Here is a 17,003-nt window from a genome sequence, read left to right as displayed (position 1 = left end):
GCTCTGTTATGCTTCAGCCATCACATCCCCTTCAGTGACATTTGACCCTCCTGCCTATTTCACAGATTAGGACCCTTGTGATTTCATTGGGTCCACCTGGCTAATCTCTCCCTCTCAACATCCTTAATGGGATATCTGTGAAGTCCTTTTTGCCATGTAAGGGAACATGGGCACAGGATCTAGGGACTGGGGGCACAGACATCTTGCAGGAGCCACTCTTCAGCTGGTTTCATCAGGGAAGCCACACTGAGACGTCTCTAAAAATGAATATCAAAGTAGATGTTCTAATTTCTTGTTTTCTTTCCAGATGCAGAGAGAAATTGTTTATGCAAGAGGAGATGGCCCTGGTGCCTCTCGACCTGGACCCACAACTCTTCCACCCCACGCCATTCCAAACTCTCCACCGTCCACTCCCGTGCCCCATTCCATGCCTCCCTCTCCATCCAGAATTCCGTACGGAGGCACCCGCCCAATGGTGGTTCCTGGTAATGCCACCATCCCCAGGGACAGACTCTCCAGCCTGCCAGTCTCCAGATCCATCTCCCCCAGCCCCAGCGCCATCCTGGAAAGAAGAGACGTGAAGCCGGATGAAGACATGAGCGGCAAGAACCTCACCATGTACCGGAATGAGGGTTTCTATGCCGACCCTTACCTTTATCACGAGGGGCGGATGAGCATAGCGTCTTCGCACGGCGGGCACCCACTGGATGTCCCCGATCACATCATCGCGTATCACCGCACCGCCATTCGGTCAGCCAGTGCTTACTGCAACCCATCTCTGCAAGCGGAAATGCACATGGAGCAGTCACTGTACAGACAGAAGCCAAGGAAATACCCAGAGAGCCACCTGCCCACTCTGGGCTCCAAGACGCCCCCGGCGTCTCCTCACCGAGTCGGCGACCTGAGGATGGTGGAGATGCACGGTCACCATAACGCCCACGGGCCCCCCCACACATTGCAGCCAGACCGGGCCTCGCCCAGCCGCCAGGGCTTCAAGAAGGAGCCTGGCACCTTGGTGTACATTGAGAAGCCACGGACCACTCCAGGATTATCCGGGATTGTGGACCTCGGCCCTCCTCTAGTTGAGAAGCAGGTGTTCGCTTACAGCACGGCTACCATACCCAAAGACCGAGAGACCAGGTAAGGCGGTGAGGGTGGCGCGAGGGTGGTCCGTGCCCACCTGCTGGTTGTTTTGGGCTGTGTTACGGGAGTCAGCAGGAGAGAGCAGCAGTTAGCTGAGTACCAGCCTTGAGCAGTGTGCCCTCTGGATTCTGTGTTGGGTGGAGGGGGTGGGGACATGGGGAAGTAGGATCATAGGTGGTTCTTGTCTGCAAGGAGTTTCTAAACCTGTTGGTTGAGTGGTGTTGGCCAGTGGGGCAGGAGGGCAGGCCACCCCAACAAGAGGGGTCGGAATGGGCCTCCCAAGCGTGGGTCTAACAGTGCCATCATTAGTATAGATCTGAATCATTCAGAAGAAAATTGGTTAGCAGATGAGAAGAAACCGTTCAGACAAACTATTCAAGAGCTGATCATTATTGATTTCCCACTGAAAAGAAGGAGTGAGTGGTTCAAGTGTTCACTGTTTAAATTGGCAGTTTGTGTTTTTTTGTTTTTTTTTTTTTCTCGAAGTGAAATTTTGTTTTCTCATGTGGTTTGGGGAAATGAAAAGAATGTGTCACTATCTGTCATCCAGGGTGATAAAAACATAAATCTGCATAAAATTAGGATGGTGTCAATGTAATAACTCATTTGGGAGTGGTACTGAGATCAGCAAAGCTTTTTCTTGTGGATAAGATACACTGGATATTTAAATTTCTTTTTTAATTTACATGTTTTTGTAATTCACCTGAAACCTTCATACGACATCTTTAAAACCCTCAAATTTATAGTTATAGAAAAGCTGATTTTGACAGAGAATTTCTCTAGCCTGGATTTGTTGACGGAAGGCAATAAATATATGAATTATAGTCATAAAAATCTAGTCAAAGAAATAGAGTTCAAAGATTAAGCATGCAACCTGGGGTCATACAGGAATTCAGAAGGGGAGTGAAAATTACAATTCAGACATTCAGCCACTCAGTACCCTATCGGAACCTGGCTTCCCTCCTCCTCACCAAAAATGATCATATCACTTACTATTGCATAACCTTGTAAAAGAGAAGGCCAAAATTGTGACTGGAATGCGAAATGTCTATCTTACTATCTTAATCACACAAATCAGAAAGTTCTGTCCTTTTGGCAGATTTTTATCCTGAAAGGGCCATCTCTCATCTGGTCACAAAAGAAAGATTCCAGGAAGATGGAAAGAGAATAAACATAAGTTTTGTGTTTCTTTTAAAGCTCTAACCTCACACAACTGGAAAAAAATTAAAAAACAGAAACAGTGACTGACTTGATTATTCAGGATAAAGAAAAATTAAGAATCAGAAAAAGATATTCATTTTGTCTCTTCCAAAGTCCTTAGGAAGTTAAATTCTAAGAATCAAAGGAAACAACACCTCCTGTGACCATAGAAAGGTGAGGGGTGTGGGATAAATACTGAGGCTCTTTGAACGGACCAGTGTCACAACCAGAGGGGACTCTGCCACGATGGGCCTTATGTGAGCCTGCACCCTGTGCGTCTAAGAAAGGACAGTTCATCCCCCTTGGTGGGCTCTGAGGGGCTGGTTGGGAAGTGTGTGTCCCCAGTAGGATGAGACTTGGAGTCATAAGAATTTCTTCCAGGAGACAAAACCTATCCATCTCCTGGGCTTGAATCCATCCTGCTCCCATCCCCCTAGCCCCCTGCTGACCCACCTTGAGGGTAGGAGAGGTCCGTGAGCTTGATTCCACCGTGTATCTCATTAAGCCATCCACACTCTGCTGATTTCCAGGCACACTTTGGACGGTGATGGCGTCTGGCTTCCCGCTCAGCACCTGGTTCATTGTCATGCATGCAGTTACCACGTGTATATAACTGGCATCATTGAACCCAGTTCCCAGGATTGGGTTATGGGTGGGGCCAAAATGAAGGCCCCTCCGCTATGTGGAATCGCCTCTCTGCTGCCGCCTGATCAGTCTTGAAGAATTTTAGCCTAAGCAGCATCAGTGCAGGGCTTCCCAGGTGGCACTAGTGGTAAGGAACCTGCCTCCCAGTGCAGGAGACGTAAGAGACCTGGGTTCAGTCCCTGGGCTGGGAGATCCCCGGGAGGAGGGCATGGCAACCACTCCAGTATTCTTGCCTGGAGAATCCCATGGACAGAGGAGCCTGGCAGGCTCCAGCCCATAGGGTCACAAAGAGTTGGACACGACTGAAGCGAGTTAGCACACACACAGCATCAGTATATTTTCAGGTCCTTTGTTTCCCCGGAGGTTTTTTTTCACTGAAGCTCAGAAAATGCTATGGATTTCTGTCTTACATATATGTTAGCAGCTACTTTTAGAAAATCCAGATTAGCATTTTTCTAGAATAACAAGTATTAGAAAATTTGATTAGTTTTCTAAAATAAGATTAATGTTCACTTAAAATATACTGTCGTGGTCATTTCCATATTCTGACATATAGTTGTAGTTTTAGAATACAGTTTTACATTTTTCAATTTTTTTCATTCTTGTAAATGTGAAATAGCAGAGGAGGAATTTTATCTCACATTTTGCCTACGTGATTCCTCACCTGTTAATCAGCTTATCTCCAGTGGGTGGAACCGGAGGGTTGGCGTGCTTGTATATATGTGGGTAGGCTAGATTCCCTTCTCCTGTAACCCTAAACACACACACACTCTCCTCTCTGTACATTTAGAGTTGCTATTACTGAAACACCTAAACATCCCCACTAACTCAACCCAGGCACATGACAAAAAGTATGTAAAGAATGATTTCTTTGGTAAAAAAGAATTGAGTCTGGCTCAATTGCTGTTAGCACTCCCAACCCACCACCCCACTGTTAACTAGACAGGTCTCTTCTTCAACTGCAATTCTAAACTCTTTTGGGACGCTTAATGACTAAGCTGAAATGCAGTACTACTGGGGGATAATATAAGAACACTGATGGTAGCTATCATTTATTAAGAATCCTTTATTGGCCAAATGCGAGGTTAAGTAGTTTCCATACATCATATGATGTAATCATCATGACGACCCAGCAAGGTCCATACCATTGCCATCCCTATTTTACAGATGCGGAAACTGAGCTCAGAGAGATTAAGAAACTTGCCCAAGGTCACCAAGCCAGTAAGTGGCATAGAATGTCCAGGTGTGTCAAAGAATCCATACCTTTTACCACTGGGCAGTATTGTGCCTGGTAGGTGAAAAACTGTAAGCCCCACCTTCACCCAACAGAGAAGTGAATTCGGGAGCATTTCAACCAGGACAAAATGCTAAGTAGCTGCTTTGAGAGGATATTTACAGTCATCAACATGGTAAAATTTGCATAATTATGCTGCTAAATATATACATGTCATTTAAAATAAAACTGCCCCAGCTAGTATATTAACACAATTATAAAGCAACGGGGGAAGAAAGAAGAGAACATTCTTGGTAGATTTATTTTGACAAATGTGAGCACCATGTCAAAGAAAATTTTAAGAATGCCAGAAACAATTACCAAAGCACAAGATTATAGTCCATTGTCACACCTATACTGTGGTGCTATTTTAGATATATTTAATCTGTGCCAGTATTGGTAAAGAAACTTCAGCCCCTAAGAGTCTAACTTTTAGAGTTAGGGTCTTATTAAGTGCCAAACCAATTTCTGTTGCAATTTCATATTCAGTTCAGTGTAGTTCAGTCGCTCAGTCTTGTCCGACTCTTTGCGACCCCATGAATCGCAGCACGCCAGGCCTCCCTGTCCATCACCAACGTGAGTCCATCGAGTCGGTGATGCCATCCAGCCATCTCATCCTCTGTCGTCCCCTTCTCCTCCTGCCCCCAATCCCTCCCAGCATCAGAGTCTTTTCCAATGAGTCAACTCTTCGCATGAGGTGGCCAAAGTACTGGAGTTTCAGCTTTAGCATCATTCCTTCCAAAGAAATCCCAGGGCTGATCTCCTTCCGAATGGACTGGTTGGATCTCCTTGCAGTCCAAGGAATTCTTAAGAGTCTTCTCCAACACCACAGTTCAAAAGCATCAATTCTTCAGCGCTCAGCCTTCTTCACAGTCCAACTCCCACATCCATACATGACCACAGGGTTTCTTGCATGAAACTCTCAAGTGAAATTTTACATCTAAGATGTAAAAATTACAGCTGCAGAAATACAGGAGGGAGAGTGAGAAATCTGTAGAGAGGCTTTCTTTGGGACACTGCTGGATTGAGATGCTTTTCCGAAGACCACGTTTATGAAGTAGCCCAATAACTGCAGGATGTTCAAAATCAGAAAATTTTTCTTTTTCATCTGTACTTAGGAAACTTCCAACAGTAACTTTTTTTTTAACACGATTTTCTAACAGCTCTGACTTGAAAATGTATTGAAGACAAAGTAATTTCACCTTGATCTTGTACTTAGTCCATGTGCCTTGATTTAAAGAATTTGGCATCTCTTTTCTTATAAAGATGCTTCCACAAAGCACCTAGTGATGACAAATTATATATAATAGATCTGGAAAACATAGTGTAGAACATATTTGAGGTAGCATCCTCTTCCTGGGATGGCCATGGACTTCCAGGTAAAAGAGTGGATTACAACTGCTTTGACCTTGACGATAGTACAGTCATCCATGGGGGTTGTTTCTGGGAGCCCGTGGGTACCCAGATCCACAGGTTTCTTATTTGTAGTTCAGTCGGCCCTGCACATCCGTGGTTCCATATCTGCAGATTCAGCCAGTCTGCAAAATTGAATCTGCCGTTGGTTGAACCTGAGGAAGTAAAACCTGTGAATATGGAGGGCTGACTCTAATTCTCAAGTCTGAGCTTCTGGAAAGAAAATGACCTTGAGTGATAAGGTGGTTTTACCCAGATGATCTCCCATCATCAAGGACTCCAAGAAGACAGTGGATCCACGTGACTGTGAGGCCCAGTGCCAGGGAGATGGTGTGTGACGGATGACAGGAGGTGTGAGGCTCTGTCGTCCCAAGGTTATAAAATTACTTCATTAAACAGCATCATTATCCCTACCCATGGCACATAAAACAGCCCTTAAGAATTGTAAAACTCTTAAGACATTTATGTTTTGCTATTTTCTATTTATAGTTTGGCTCGTATAATGTGAAATATATCGAAATCACACTCAAAATTCAGGGGTGCTCATTGCAAAGTGACTAATAGCTCTCCTTGCAAATGTGTGACAGATTCCTCCTAATAGAACGTTTTTCGAGACATGGTAAACTTGAACTTAGACCATATTTTTAACACTTATTCTGCACTGACAATAGCTAAATTCAATAAAACTAGTTAAGGATGCACTTGGGAGCAAATTTTTGCCTGTCTGGGCATCTGTGTGTGGAGAAACGCTACAAGAAATCCGCTGTGATTTCTAAAGCTTCGCAGATTTCCTGCCTCAGAAAGAAAAGGAAAGAAAATGTCTATGTACAGGAGGAAGCCTGCAGCCTAACTGGTAGCTTGTGTCTGTTCTTAATCATTTTACATTACTTTCCATTTTGTGAGCACTGAATATCTTTTTTTTTTTAACTGGAGTATAGTAGCTTTACAATGCTGTGTTAGTCTCTGCTGTGCAGCAGGAGTGCATCAACCACAGGTATACACACATCCCCTCTTCCTTGGATTTCCCTCCCACTCAGGTCACCATAGAGCACTGGGTAGAGTACCCTGTGCTGCCCAGTAGGTACTCGTTAGTTATCCATTTATACATAGCAGCAGTGGTGTATGTATGCCAACCCAACCATCACCGTGTTGGTAGTGTTGAGAGATAGGACACATCCTTGGTTTACCAGCTGACTGAGTCGAGTCTAAATTCAGATTTGTGTCATTTTAAAATGTTCAGTGCCTGGAAGACCTTTGGAGACTTTGTAAACTGTGTATCCTGCTAGAGGGATGGATCAGAATGATGGAAAAAAGAATGATTTTTTTTTCTTTTTGAATGTATAGTCGGAGAGGAGCCACGTCAGTTGTCTCCTGTGTATTGGGTTGGCCAAAAAGTTCATTATCTTATGGAAAAACCTGAACTTTTTGGCCAGCCCAATAATCAGACTTGGGATCTTCCCAGAGCAGGGTTTCTTCACTTCTGCACACTTGATATTTTGGGCCTGACCTGTGCATTCTGGGATGTTTATCAGCAGCTCCAGCCTTCCCCCTATCCCGCCCACTGCTCGGCAGTATCAGAGTCCCCTGACATGCTGTCCAGTCAGGACAACCAAAGATGTCTCCAGAAGCTGTCAAATCCAAAACATGGATCTTGACAATTATTACTTCAGTTCTACCCTTACCTCTTGGTAAAGCAGCTTCATTATTCTTAGAACTTGCTGTCGCCACCTTGGTTCAGTCACCCGCGATCAACCATTTACTGAGAGGCAGTATCGTCATGTTTACGAACGTGATCTCCAAAGCTAGGTAACCTGAGTTCAAGTGCCTGTTCTGACACTTGCTAGCAGTTGGAAGTTTGACAGATCACCGAGTCTCGCTCTTCCTCAATTTGCTCATCTGTAAAATGGAGATAATGACAGCACCTACCTCATACAATGGAACAGCTCATTACAGTTAAGTGCCTGTGCCCTCCCTGGCATAGAGTAAGTGCTGGAGAGTTCCTGCTTTGAGCAAAGTACTCTACCAATGCTACTAAGCCGAAGATTAATATCCAGAGATGGCGAGGACAAAAGACTATACCAGAGGAAGCAGGGAGACAGTTGTTAAATAGAATACCAGGAAAAACATAAAGCAGGGAGGGAGGACAGGAGAGAATAAACATAAGCATGCACAAAGAATGGAATTAGCTGGGATTAAACATCAAAATGAGAATGTTCCAAGTATCAAAGCCACTTTTAAGTCCCTTTCAGGAGAGTAGTGGGGGTTACACATTGACTTCTGTCCAGGAGCTAAGAGACAAGCCAGGATGACAGCATCTTTTTCAAATTGCACCCGAGAGGTATGACTGATGATAAGGACACCTAACCAGGTAGAGCTGAAGTTATTAGGTTATCAAATGCCTGTTTTGATGCCTAATGGTGCCTGACCAATTCAGCTGTTGTCTGAATTGCTTTCCCGTGTAGCTCTAATTAGGGATCAATAAATGTTTATTGAGCCTCTCTTTATGTACTTAGCTGGGGACTGCATGCTTTGCAGAAACTTAGATATGTCCCCACCTGCAAGGAATACAAACTGGGAAGATAGTCATAAAACATTAAAAGCATATTATAAGCATGTAAGCTATGCCACAGTTCAGTGCAGGAAGCTTTGGAGTCACCAATGCGCGTTAAATAACTGGTTTTTAAGAACAACCGCAACAATAGGATTGCATTCGTAGGTGATGCTCAGGGCTGATCTTTTTGTCATCCTAAGAAAGGCAGGGTCTCCCAGTGAAGCAGAGAAAAGAGAGGAGGATGTGCAAGTCACTCAGGGGGAAGTGTCTTTCCTTGAGGCTGGAGCTGCAGAGGGAGATTCGCTCCCAGCATCTCCAAGTTCAGCTGGAAAGTCAGGACACATTTTCCTTGAAAACAATGAGGAACAATGAAAAGACTAATAATACACTGTAGGTTAAAGAGGCTTGTGTGAGCCAGCTGGAGAGTCAGCCACCGTTTATTCCAAGTTCTAAACAATGAGAGTAGAAGAAAACTTTTCAATTACAAGCCTGCCATAATTTGGGGACGGCTTGTACGTAATTAATTCCAAAGAAGTGATACAGAGAGTAATTGCTATGAATGCAGAAACGGGAGCACTTCCCTGAACTTAGGCTGGGCTGGATGCTTTCATGAGAATACCGACTGAGATGGGCGCGCATTTAAGGAATTTACATAATGGAATGAAAAGATACCATTTGGAAAGGCAGATTGATCTGTATCCAGAATTTGCTGTATCTCTCCCATTATGCTACCAAGAAAAATGATATCTGGATTTGATGTCTTGCCAGTTTCAGATTACAGAGGTGCTGAGAAATTGAATTACGACTTCATTCACAGGAATATAACTTTATGGATAAGTAATATTTGCTAGTCATTCCTTAGACTACTGAGTTCAGTCAAGAGCTGTCTCTGATAAACATGATATTCAACCAACTGACAAAGTCTGAAGACAGCCCTACTCTTACCCAGGGGATACTGTATCAAAAATACCAGTGGAAGGACTGTCGAAAAGCTCTCACAAACCAGTTTCTCAAAAGGGAAAGCCATCACCTGCCACTAATTAGATGACATTAAAATGTACCCCTGCATCTTTCTTGAATATTCATGAGATGCTGTCAGTCAGATGCCTTAAGTCTGAAACCAGAAACTAAGAACAACCTAAACTCTGTGAGACTCAGATAAGCCCCTTTCCTTGCCGACTAAAACCTCTTTCTTCAAAGAGAAGAGGAATTCATGTTTAGGTGAACATGTTTAGGTTCTGCCTGGCAAGATTAAAACTCCCTGCAGGTTCAGTGTGGCTGCACCCCAGCCTGTCTAAGTAGCCCGATGGCTCAGTGGCTGGGTAATCAATCCGGGGCCACCGAGATGTCCCAACCATCCAGCCTTTCTTGGGAGTAGTTGTCCCGCCATCTGGTGGAGTTCACAGAGATGACACTTGTCCTTATTTGAATTGGGGACTTTATTGTTCATAAATGAAGTGATTCAGAATTAGAGCCAGGTCTAAGCGTTAATTTGCCAACAAAGGTCCGTCTAGTCAAGGCTATTGTTTCTCCAGTGGTCATGTATGGATGTGAGAGTTGGACTGTGAAGAAGGCTGAGCGCTGAAGAATTGATGCTTTTGAACTGTGGTGTTGGAGAAGACTCTTGAGAGTCCCTTGGACTGCAAGGAGATCCAACCAGTCCATTCTAAAAAAGATCAGTCCTGGGTATTCTTTGGAAGGAATGATGCTAAAGCTGAAACTCCAGTACTTTGGCCACCTCATGCGAAGAGCTGACTCATTGGAAAAGACTCTGATTCTGGGAGGGATTGGGGACAGGAGGAGAAGGGGACAACAGAGGATGAGATGGCTGGATGGCATCACCGACTCGATGGACGTGAGTCTGAGTGAACTCCGGGAGTTGGTGATGGACAGGGAGGCCTGGCGTGCCGCGATTCATGGGGTTGCAAAGAGTCGGACACGACTGAGCGACCGAACTGAACTGAAGCGTTAATTTGAACTTCCAAAATTTGTGGGTCTTAAAAAGTCTGCGTTGACTCTTGTAGGGTCAATGTGTATTGCCAGTAAACACCTCCTCTCTCTCTGTCTCTGGAGCTGAAGGAATCCAGTCTGTTTTAAAACCATTAAGAATTTATTGAAGTCGAGTTATTTACAATGTTATGTTGACTTCTGCTCTATAGCCAAGTGATTCATATTCTTTTCCATATAGTTTATCACAGGGCATTGAATGCAGTTCCCTGGGCTGTGCAGTAGGACCCTATTGTTCATCCACCCTATATATCATAGTTTGCACCTGCTAATCCCAGACTCCCCTATCCGTCCCTCCCCCAACCCTCCTTTCCTTTGGCAGCCATAAGTAGTCTGTTCTCTACATCTGTGAGTTTATTTCTGTTTTGAAGATAAGTTCGTTTGTGTCATATTTTACCAATTATTTATTTAGCTGCACTGGGTCTTAGCTTCATCACATTGGCTCTTTACTGCCATGTACAAGATCTTTAAGTAGCTTGTGAGATTTTTAGTCACTGAATGTGAACTCTCAGTTGCGGCATGTGGGATCTAGTTCCCTGACCAAGGATCAAACCCAGGCCCCCTGCATTGGGAGCATGGAGTCTTGGCCACTGGCCCACCAGGGAAGTCCCTGTGTTGTATTTTAGATTCCATGTACAAGTGATAGCATATGGCATGTCTTTCTCTGTCTCGCTTCACTTAGTATGATCATCTCTAGGTCTGTCCATGTTGCTGCAAAAGGCAGTATTTCATTCCTTTTATGGCTGAGTAATATTCTGTTACACTGTATATGTGCCGTGTCTTCTTTATCCGTTCATTTGTTGGTGGACATTTCGGTTGCTGCCATGTCTTGGCTACTGTGCACAGTGCTGTTATGAATATCGGGGTGCGTGTATCTTTTCAAATTAGAGTTTTTGTCTTTTCTGGATATACGCTCAGGGAGTGGGATTGCTGGATCATATAACAACTGTCTATTTAGTTTTTGAAGGAACCTCTGTACTGGTTTCCAAACTGGCTACACCAATTGACATTGCCACTAACAGTGTAGGATGAAAGGATATAATCTCTTTTTGCAGACTTTTGGAAGGAGAAACAGGACATTTCTCAAAGGACCAATGACGGCTACTTCTCGGGTCAAGTGCTGTTTTCACTCTCGTGCAGCTCAGGGTTTCTTGGTCTTTATAATAAAGGCCGGGTGTCCTGACTCTTCCAACAAGCACAGGGATCTACGAAGACAGGAGAGAGAAACATGAGAGAGGCCAAGTATAGGAAACGCTGTCCTCCTGTTCCCTAAGAATCATTATCTTATTTCTTTGGAGTCTACCTCGAGATTTTGCAGATCAAAAGCAAGTACAAAAAGACACATGCTCCCCAGTGTTCACTGCAGCACTGTTCACAATAGCCACACCATGGGAGCAACCTCAGTGGCCAGCAGAGGAGTGGGTAAAGAAGATGTGGTGTGTGTGTACAGTGGAATGGTACTCAGCCATCAAAAGGAATGAAACTGGGCCATTTGCAGAGATGTGGATGGACCCAGAGATTGTCATACAGAGTGAAGTAAGTCAGAAAGAAAAATATCATATAATATGTAGAATCTGAAAAAATTAGTACAGATGATCTTATTTACAAAGCAGAAATAGAGACGTAGAGAACACATTTATGGATACCAATGGGGAAAGGAGGAGAATAGGATGAATTGGGAGATTGGGATTGACATATATACCCTATTGATACTCTATATAAAATAGATAACAAATGAGAACCTGCCGTACAGCACAGGGACCTCTATTCAGTGCTCTGTGGTGACTAAATAGGAAGAAAATCCAAAAAAGAGGGGATAAGCAGTATATATATGTGTGTGTGTGTGTGTGTGTGTGTATATATATATATATATATAGCTGATTCATTTTGCTGTACATAAGAACTAACCCAACATTGTAAAGCAAATATACAGTAAAAAAATATTTTTTTAAAGCAGGAGTGGGGAGCTTCCTTCCATAGCCCCCTTCAGTTCAGTTCAGTTTAGTCGCTTTGCTGCTGCTGCTAAGTCGCTTCAGTCGTGTCCGACTCTATGTGACCCCATAGACGGCAGCCCACCAGGCTCCCCCGTCCCTGGGATTCTCCAGGCAAGAACACTGGAGTGGGTTGCCATTTCCTTCTCCAGTGCATGAAAGTGAAAAGTCAAAGTGAAGTCGCTCAGTCATGTCCAGGGTCACTCAAAAGACTGTCTCCCCATAGCCTCTGACACTCATTGGAAGGTCACATACAGGCCTGTGATCAGGTAGCCAGAATAGGAGCAAACAGCTATTCATTCTGGTTTGTACCTGTACTGAAAAAAAGAGAGAGAGATGTCACTTCCAGAGCAGGAATATTAAAAATTGCCCTCAGGTAAGAGAAAGAAAATGCAAAGCGGGTGATTTCATGAGGCAGGGTGGAGGCTTGCCCTGGGGAGCGAGGGCTCTCACCCGGGAAGTGGAGCCTCACCCCAGACAGTGGGTGAGTCACCGGAGGCAGCCCAGAGCCTAGCAGGGAGCACTGGAGGGGCAGGGGTGGGGGGCAGGTGGCCAGCTGTGATTTCTTACATCCTGGCCCTGGTCCTTGTCAAGCAGGAAGCCTCAGTGTCCTTGTTGTAACCAGGGGATGGCAACTAGGGTTCTAGTTGGCATCCAGATGGCAACAGAACCTCCTTCAGGTTCTGTTGAAATAAAAACGGGTATAGAATCACCTTGTGAACTGCAAAGTTCTCCATAAATCAGAGACCTTGTGTATGTGGCAGACTAGATAGCAGGGGAGTGTGGGGGAGAATGGCTGCATGTATATGTATGGCTGAGTCCCTCTGCTGCCCACTTGAAAACTATCACAACAACATTGTTGACCGGCTGTATTCCAGCAGAACATAAAAAGCTTTTAAAAGAAACACAAGGCCTTGTGACACAACACAGTGAAGCCATAGCCCTTCGCACAGAGGAGCAGCGGTGTGCGGACCATCTGGGGATGGTGTGTTCACAAGCTGACTTGGGACTGTGCTCTGGTCTCAGCCAGAGTGGCCCGCCCAGAAAGTAGGTTGTGAAATAGATTAAAGGCAACCTGGAGGGTTTCCAGGTGCGGTGCTGTGCTGGGCGGAACCCTCTCCAAATGGGTGATCCTACCACACACAGGCCTGGGTGTGGCTGAACTTTGCACAGACTCCAGGCCCGTCACACCTTTTTTTTTTTTTTCCTTTTTTCCTTTGCTTCGGTGGAGATCACCAAACCACAATGGAAAGAAAACTGGGGATCTAAAGTAAGTTCCCTCCAACTAGAAAACTGTGAGTCTAGAATTTTGTGTCTGGCAGGATGCGGTTCTTGTTGGGTTATGAGGGTAAGAGAAGGGCTGCCTCTTTTTAATAAGGGGTGCAAGCCCCTTGAGGGAAGGCAGGCCCTGTTTCCTCTGTGTGCCAAGTTCATTCAGCCTCTTACGTTCCCTGACATGAACTCGTTCACTGGCTTCCTGTGTTGGAACTTCCTGGGGCTTTTCCTGACTCTGGACTCCTGTCTTCCCATCTCGGTATGACCGCTTCTTTCATCCAGTACTTGGGCTGAAAGTCTTGGAGTCTTAATGATGTCGTTGGTCACACTCCACCCTGGACGCCAGAGGATGCTCACAGATCTGTATCCAAAGATGCCTTGATGCGCCAGCAGCCATTGCTCTCAACCTCACTGCCCCACGCTGGTCCATTTCGTCTCATCTCTTCCGCTCCTCAGTCAGTCAGGAGCAACGTCATCCCAGCGGAGAGACAGCGAGGCTGAGAAAGAGGTCAGGACAGTGGAGAGTATGAGAGGAGTCCACTGGGTAAGCAGCAGGAAAATTAAAAGGAACTTCCAGACAGTACTTATGGCAGGGGATGAAGGAGGAAAGGCCAGCACGCAGGCACAGAGCTGGTTTGTGTTACCAAGAGAACAGAAGACAACCAGAGTGTGTTTTTCTTCCGTGTGTGGAGGGGGCAAGTCTTAGTTGTGGCACACAGGATATCCCATCTTCACTGTGGCACGTGGGATGGTTTAGTTGCAGCATGTAGAATCTTCTAGTCGTTACATGTGGAATCTAGTTCCCCAACCAGGAACTAGGCCCCCTGCATTGGAAGCTCAGAGTCGTAGCCACTGAACCACCAGGGAAGTCCCCAAAGATTGCTGTTTTTAAAGACAATTTTGGAGTTTTCAAATCCAGAATGTAAAGTCATGCTGAGTAAGGATTTTAAGGTCAGGGAATATCTGAAGAAGAGTTGAGGATCTGTGGTGCCAGCTTGCTGAAAGGGTTATCCGTGTGGATACTGAAGCTACATAAGGTGATGGTCTGGGGTGAGGCAGACAGGAGGCCAGCTTTCTGTGCTGAAGTCACACAAGGATGTGAAGGAATTTCCTGAATGCTGGTAGGGAACTGAAGGATGAGTAATGCAGAACTCAGAAGCAGGGGAGATGAGGGTTTGGACAGATGATGGATTGAAGTGATAAAGGGAAAGCAGAAGAGCCCTCATCTCCTTTCTCCATGAGCAGAGGGCAGGGGAGGGATAGCAGCCTTCAATGTCAGCGTTGTAGATAGTACTTCTTCGTGATCCTCTGTGTGCCCAGTCCTCCTCCTCTAAGGACTAAGGGTGCAAACGAAGATACACAACATGGTCAGCATCCCTAAGGAGTGTGTAGTGGTACCCAGACAGTACCATGACCTCCGAGATACTTACAGGGACATGCCATGGTAGCCCCACTCAGATGTCACCAACTCCATCAATATCCTCAATAAATCTAGGTGTTCCCATGAGAAGTTAAATTTACTGGGCATTTTTGGAAGAATGTCTTCAGTTACCGGCTCTTTCACCAAAAGGTTAACACTGGGCAGAAGAACGGAGTTCATGGCTCAGAGTCCTTTATTTAAAGCTTTACCACAAATTCAGATCATTTGAATTCCAGTGCTCTGTTGAACTCATCTAAAAACAGTGTCTTTAATAACTCTGGTATTTTTTCCTCTCATGCCAAAGCATCAGGGCATGAACAAACAAGGGCACAGCCTTGCTTTAAACCTGTTCACTCTTTGGTTCTGGAAAACGCTGTTGGCACTGCCAAGATGAAAGGGTTTTAGGTCACTTAGATTGCTCCCAAGAAAAAAATGGACTTCGTGAGAGGAAGGTATTGCTTAAGGATGATAGTACCTGATTCACTGCTGGGTCTGCAGTGGCTCGCATGGCACCTAGCACGTATTAAGTACCCAGAAATGTCTGTTGGTGACTCATTGACCATTTATATCTTTCTGAGGGGAGAGAGATCACAAGGAATGAGCAGGAACCAGAAAAAAAAACCATAAAATATTAGAACTAGAAGTGAACAGGGAACCACCTAGTTAGTACTCTCAGAAAGCCAGCCTGGTTACTACAGTTGATACTGAGTATCCTGTGCCACCAGGGTCCAAGGTTAGAAGCTGGTTGCCAAGGTGAATGCGGGCTGGGAGTCTGGTCACATCAGCTTGGTAGGCTGTTATCAGCCAGCTCCCAACACTTCTTCTGGATATTTAAAAACATATCCTTAAGGATTCCTTATAGGGGAGTTCCCAGTCTCATACTGCTTGGTTTTGTAATAGCCATTCATTTACCTAGATGCACAGTGATAAGGACGTAATTCAGGCTGAATGAGGCCTTAGTCAGTCCCCAGTCACAAAACATTGACTCAAAAACCTGTATGAATGGATATGCTCATTAAAAATATCTCTCCAAATGCAGATTTTTTTTCCACCTTTCCTAGACTCTGCAGACAGAGAGCAGACCACGGGCAGTCTGGGTTTCGATCCATCTTCACAGACAGACATGGGACTTGCAGGAAAGCTGGTTCTAGCAGCAGGAATTTAATACTGAGATCAGCACTTTCTCGGGATTGGATTTGAATTTTTTATTAATATTATGCTTGGGTCCTGAGAAGATTCATTGAGCCAGGCTGACTTATAACACTAAATGACTAGTTAACCGTACATACTAATCACATAAATATGGTTTATGGAATGAAATAAAATGGTCTATGAAATCACTTTTAAGCCATCTTTTCAACAGTAATTATACCCAGCCTGTGGAATACCTTAAACCAAGCGATACTGGCAAGAATTAGCTTGAGCATCTTTAATATTCTGGTGATTATTGTACAAAATTGCCACTGCAGTGAAATGACAGGGTTGTTTTAATTTCTCTTCTTCCACTGCATTTCTCTTTCTTCCCCCTTTCACATTTAAAACATACTTCATAACATTTCATCATGGGAGAAGGCTGCCGAAGTTTCCAGTTGCTGTAATTTAGTTAAACCATAAAATTGTTTCCAGATTACCAGCCATGAAATGGAAAGACACTCTTATTTATGAATTTATAAATCAGATAATCTCCTTCAAATGAATCCTGAAACCAGAAACACTTTGATGATTAAACAGGAGGGAAAAAGTTTTCTCATTACCATGTGTCAAAAGAATTGTATTTTCGTAAAGCGGTTTTGGCCGAAACAGTGGAACACGCGCATGCAATCTGTGCACAGCGCCTGGGGCACGCACATCGTCCTGGGCATGGGGAGAGAATAGCTCCCTCCTCGGCCGTCAAGCTCAAGTGTACTGAGCTCTCCACGTTCTGATAGATCTTATCTCCTTCCTGGTGACCCCACTGGTGACATAGCCTGGAGGAGGCCACCCAAGGAGCTTCCAGTCCTGTCCTCACAGATGCAAACAGAAGAACAAGCATGTGAGTATCTGGACTGAATGCAGGGTTTTTGCTCCAAAACATCTAGACGCTCA

The 17,003-nt window shown here is 44.7% G+C and overlaps 1 protein-coding gene across 23 annotated transcripts in view; it reads left to right on the top strand.

Annotated features, from left to right (window-relative positions):
- Positions 1-17,003, top strand: part of KIAA1217 (KIAA1217 ortholog) — an 815,330-nt gene that overhangs the window by 741,185 nt on the left and 57,142 nt on the right. For all 23 annotated transcript variants that reach the window (XM_027559960.1, XM_027559961.1, XM_027559969.1 and 20 more), the window contains one exon: positions 308-1,140. In XM_027559960.1, the coding sequence (XP_027415761.1) occupies positions 308-1,140 (833 nt within the window). The remainder of the gene's footprint in view (positions 1-307; positions 1,141-17,003) is intronic.

The sequence above is a fragment of the Bos indicus x Bos taurus genome, chromosome 13 (genome assembly GCF_003369695.1).
Source record: "Bos indicus x Bos taurus breed Angus x Brahman F1 hybrid chromosome 13, Bos_hybrid_MaternalHap_v2.0, whole genome shotgun sequence".
Classification (NCBI taxonomy): Eukaryota; Metazoa; Chordata; class Mammalia; order Artiodactyla; family Bovidae; genus Bos; species Bos indicus x Bos taurus.
This window is presented reverse-complemented; position numbering and strand designations above follow the sequence as displayed.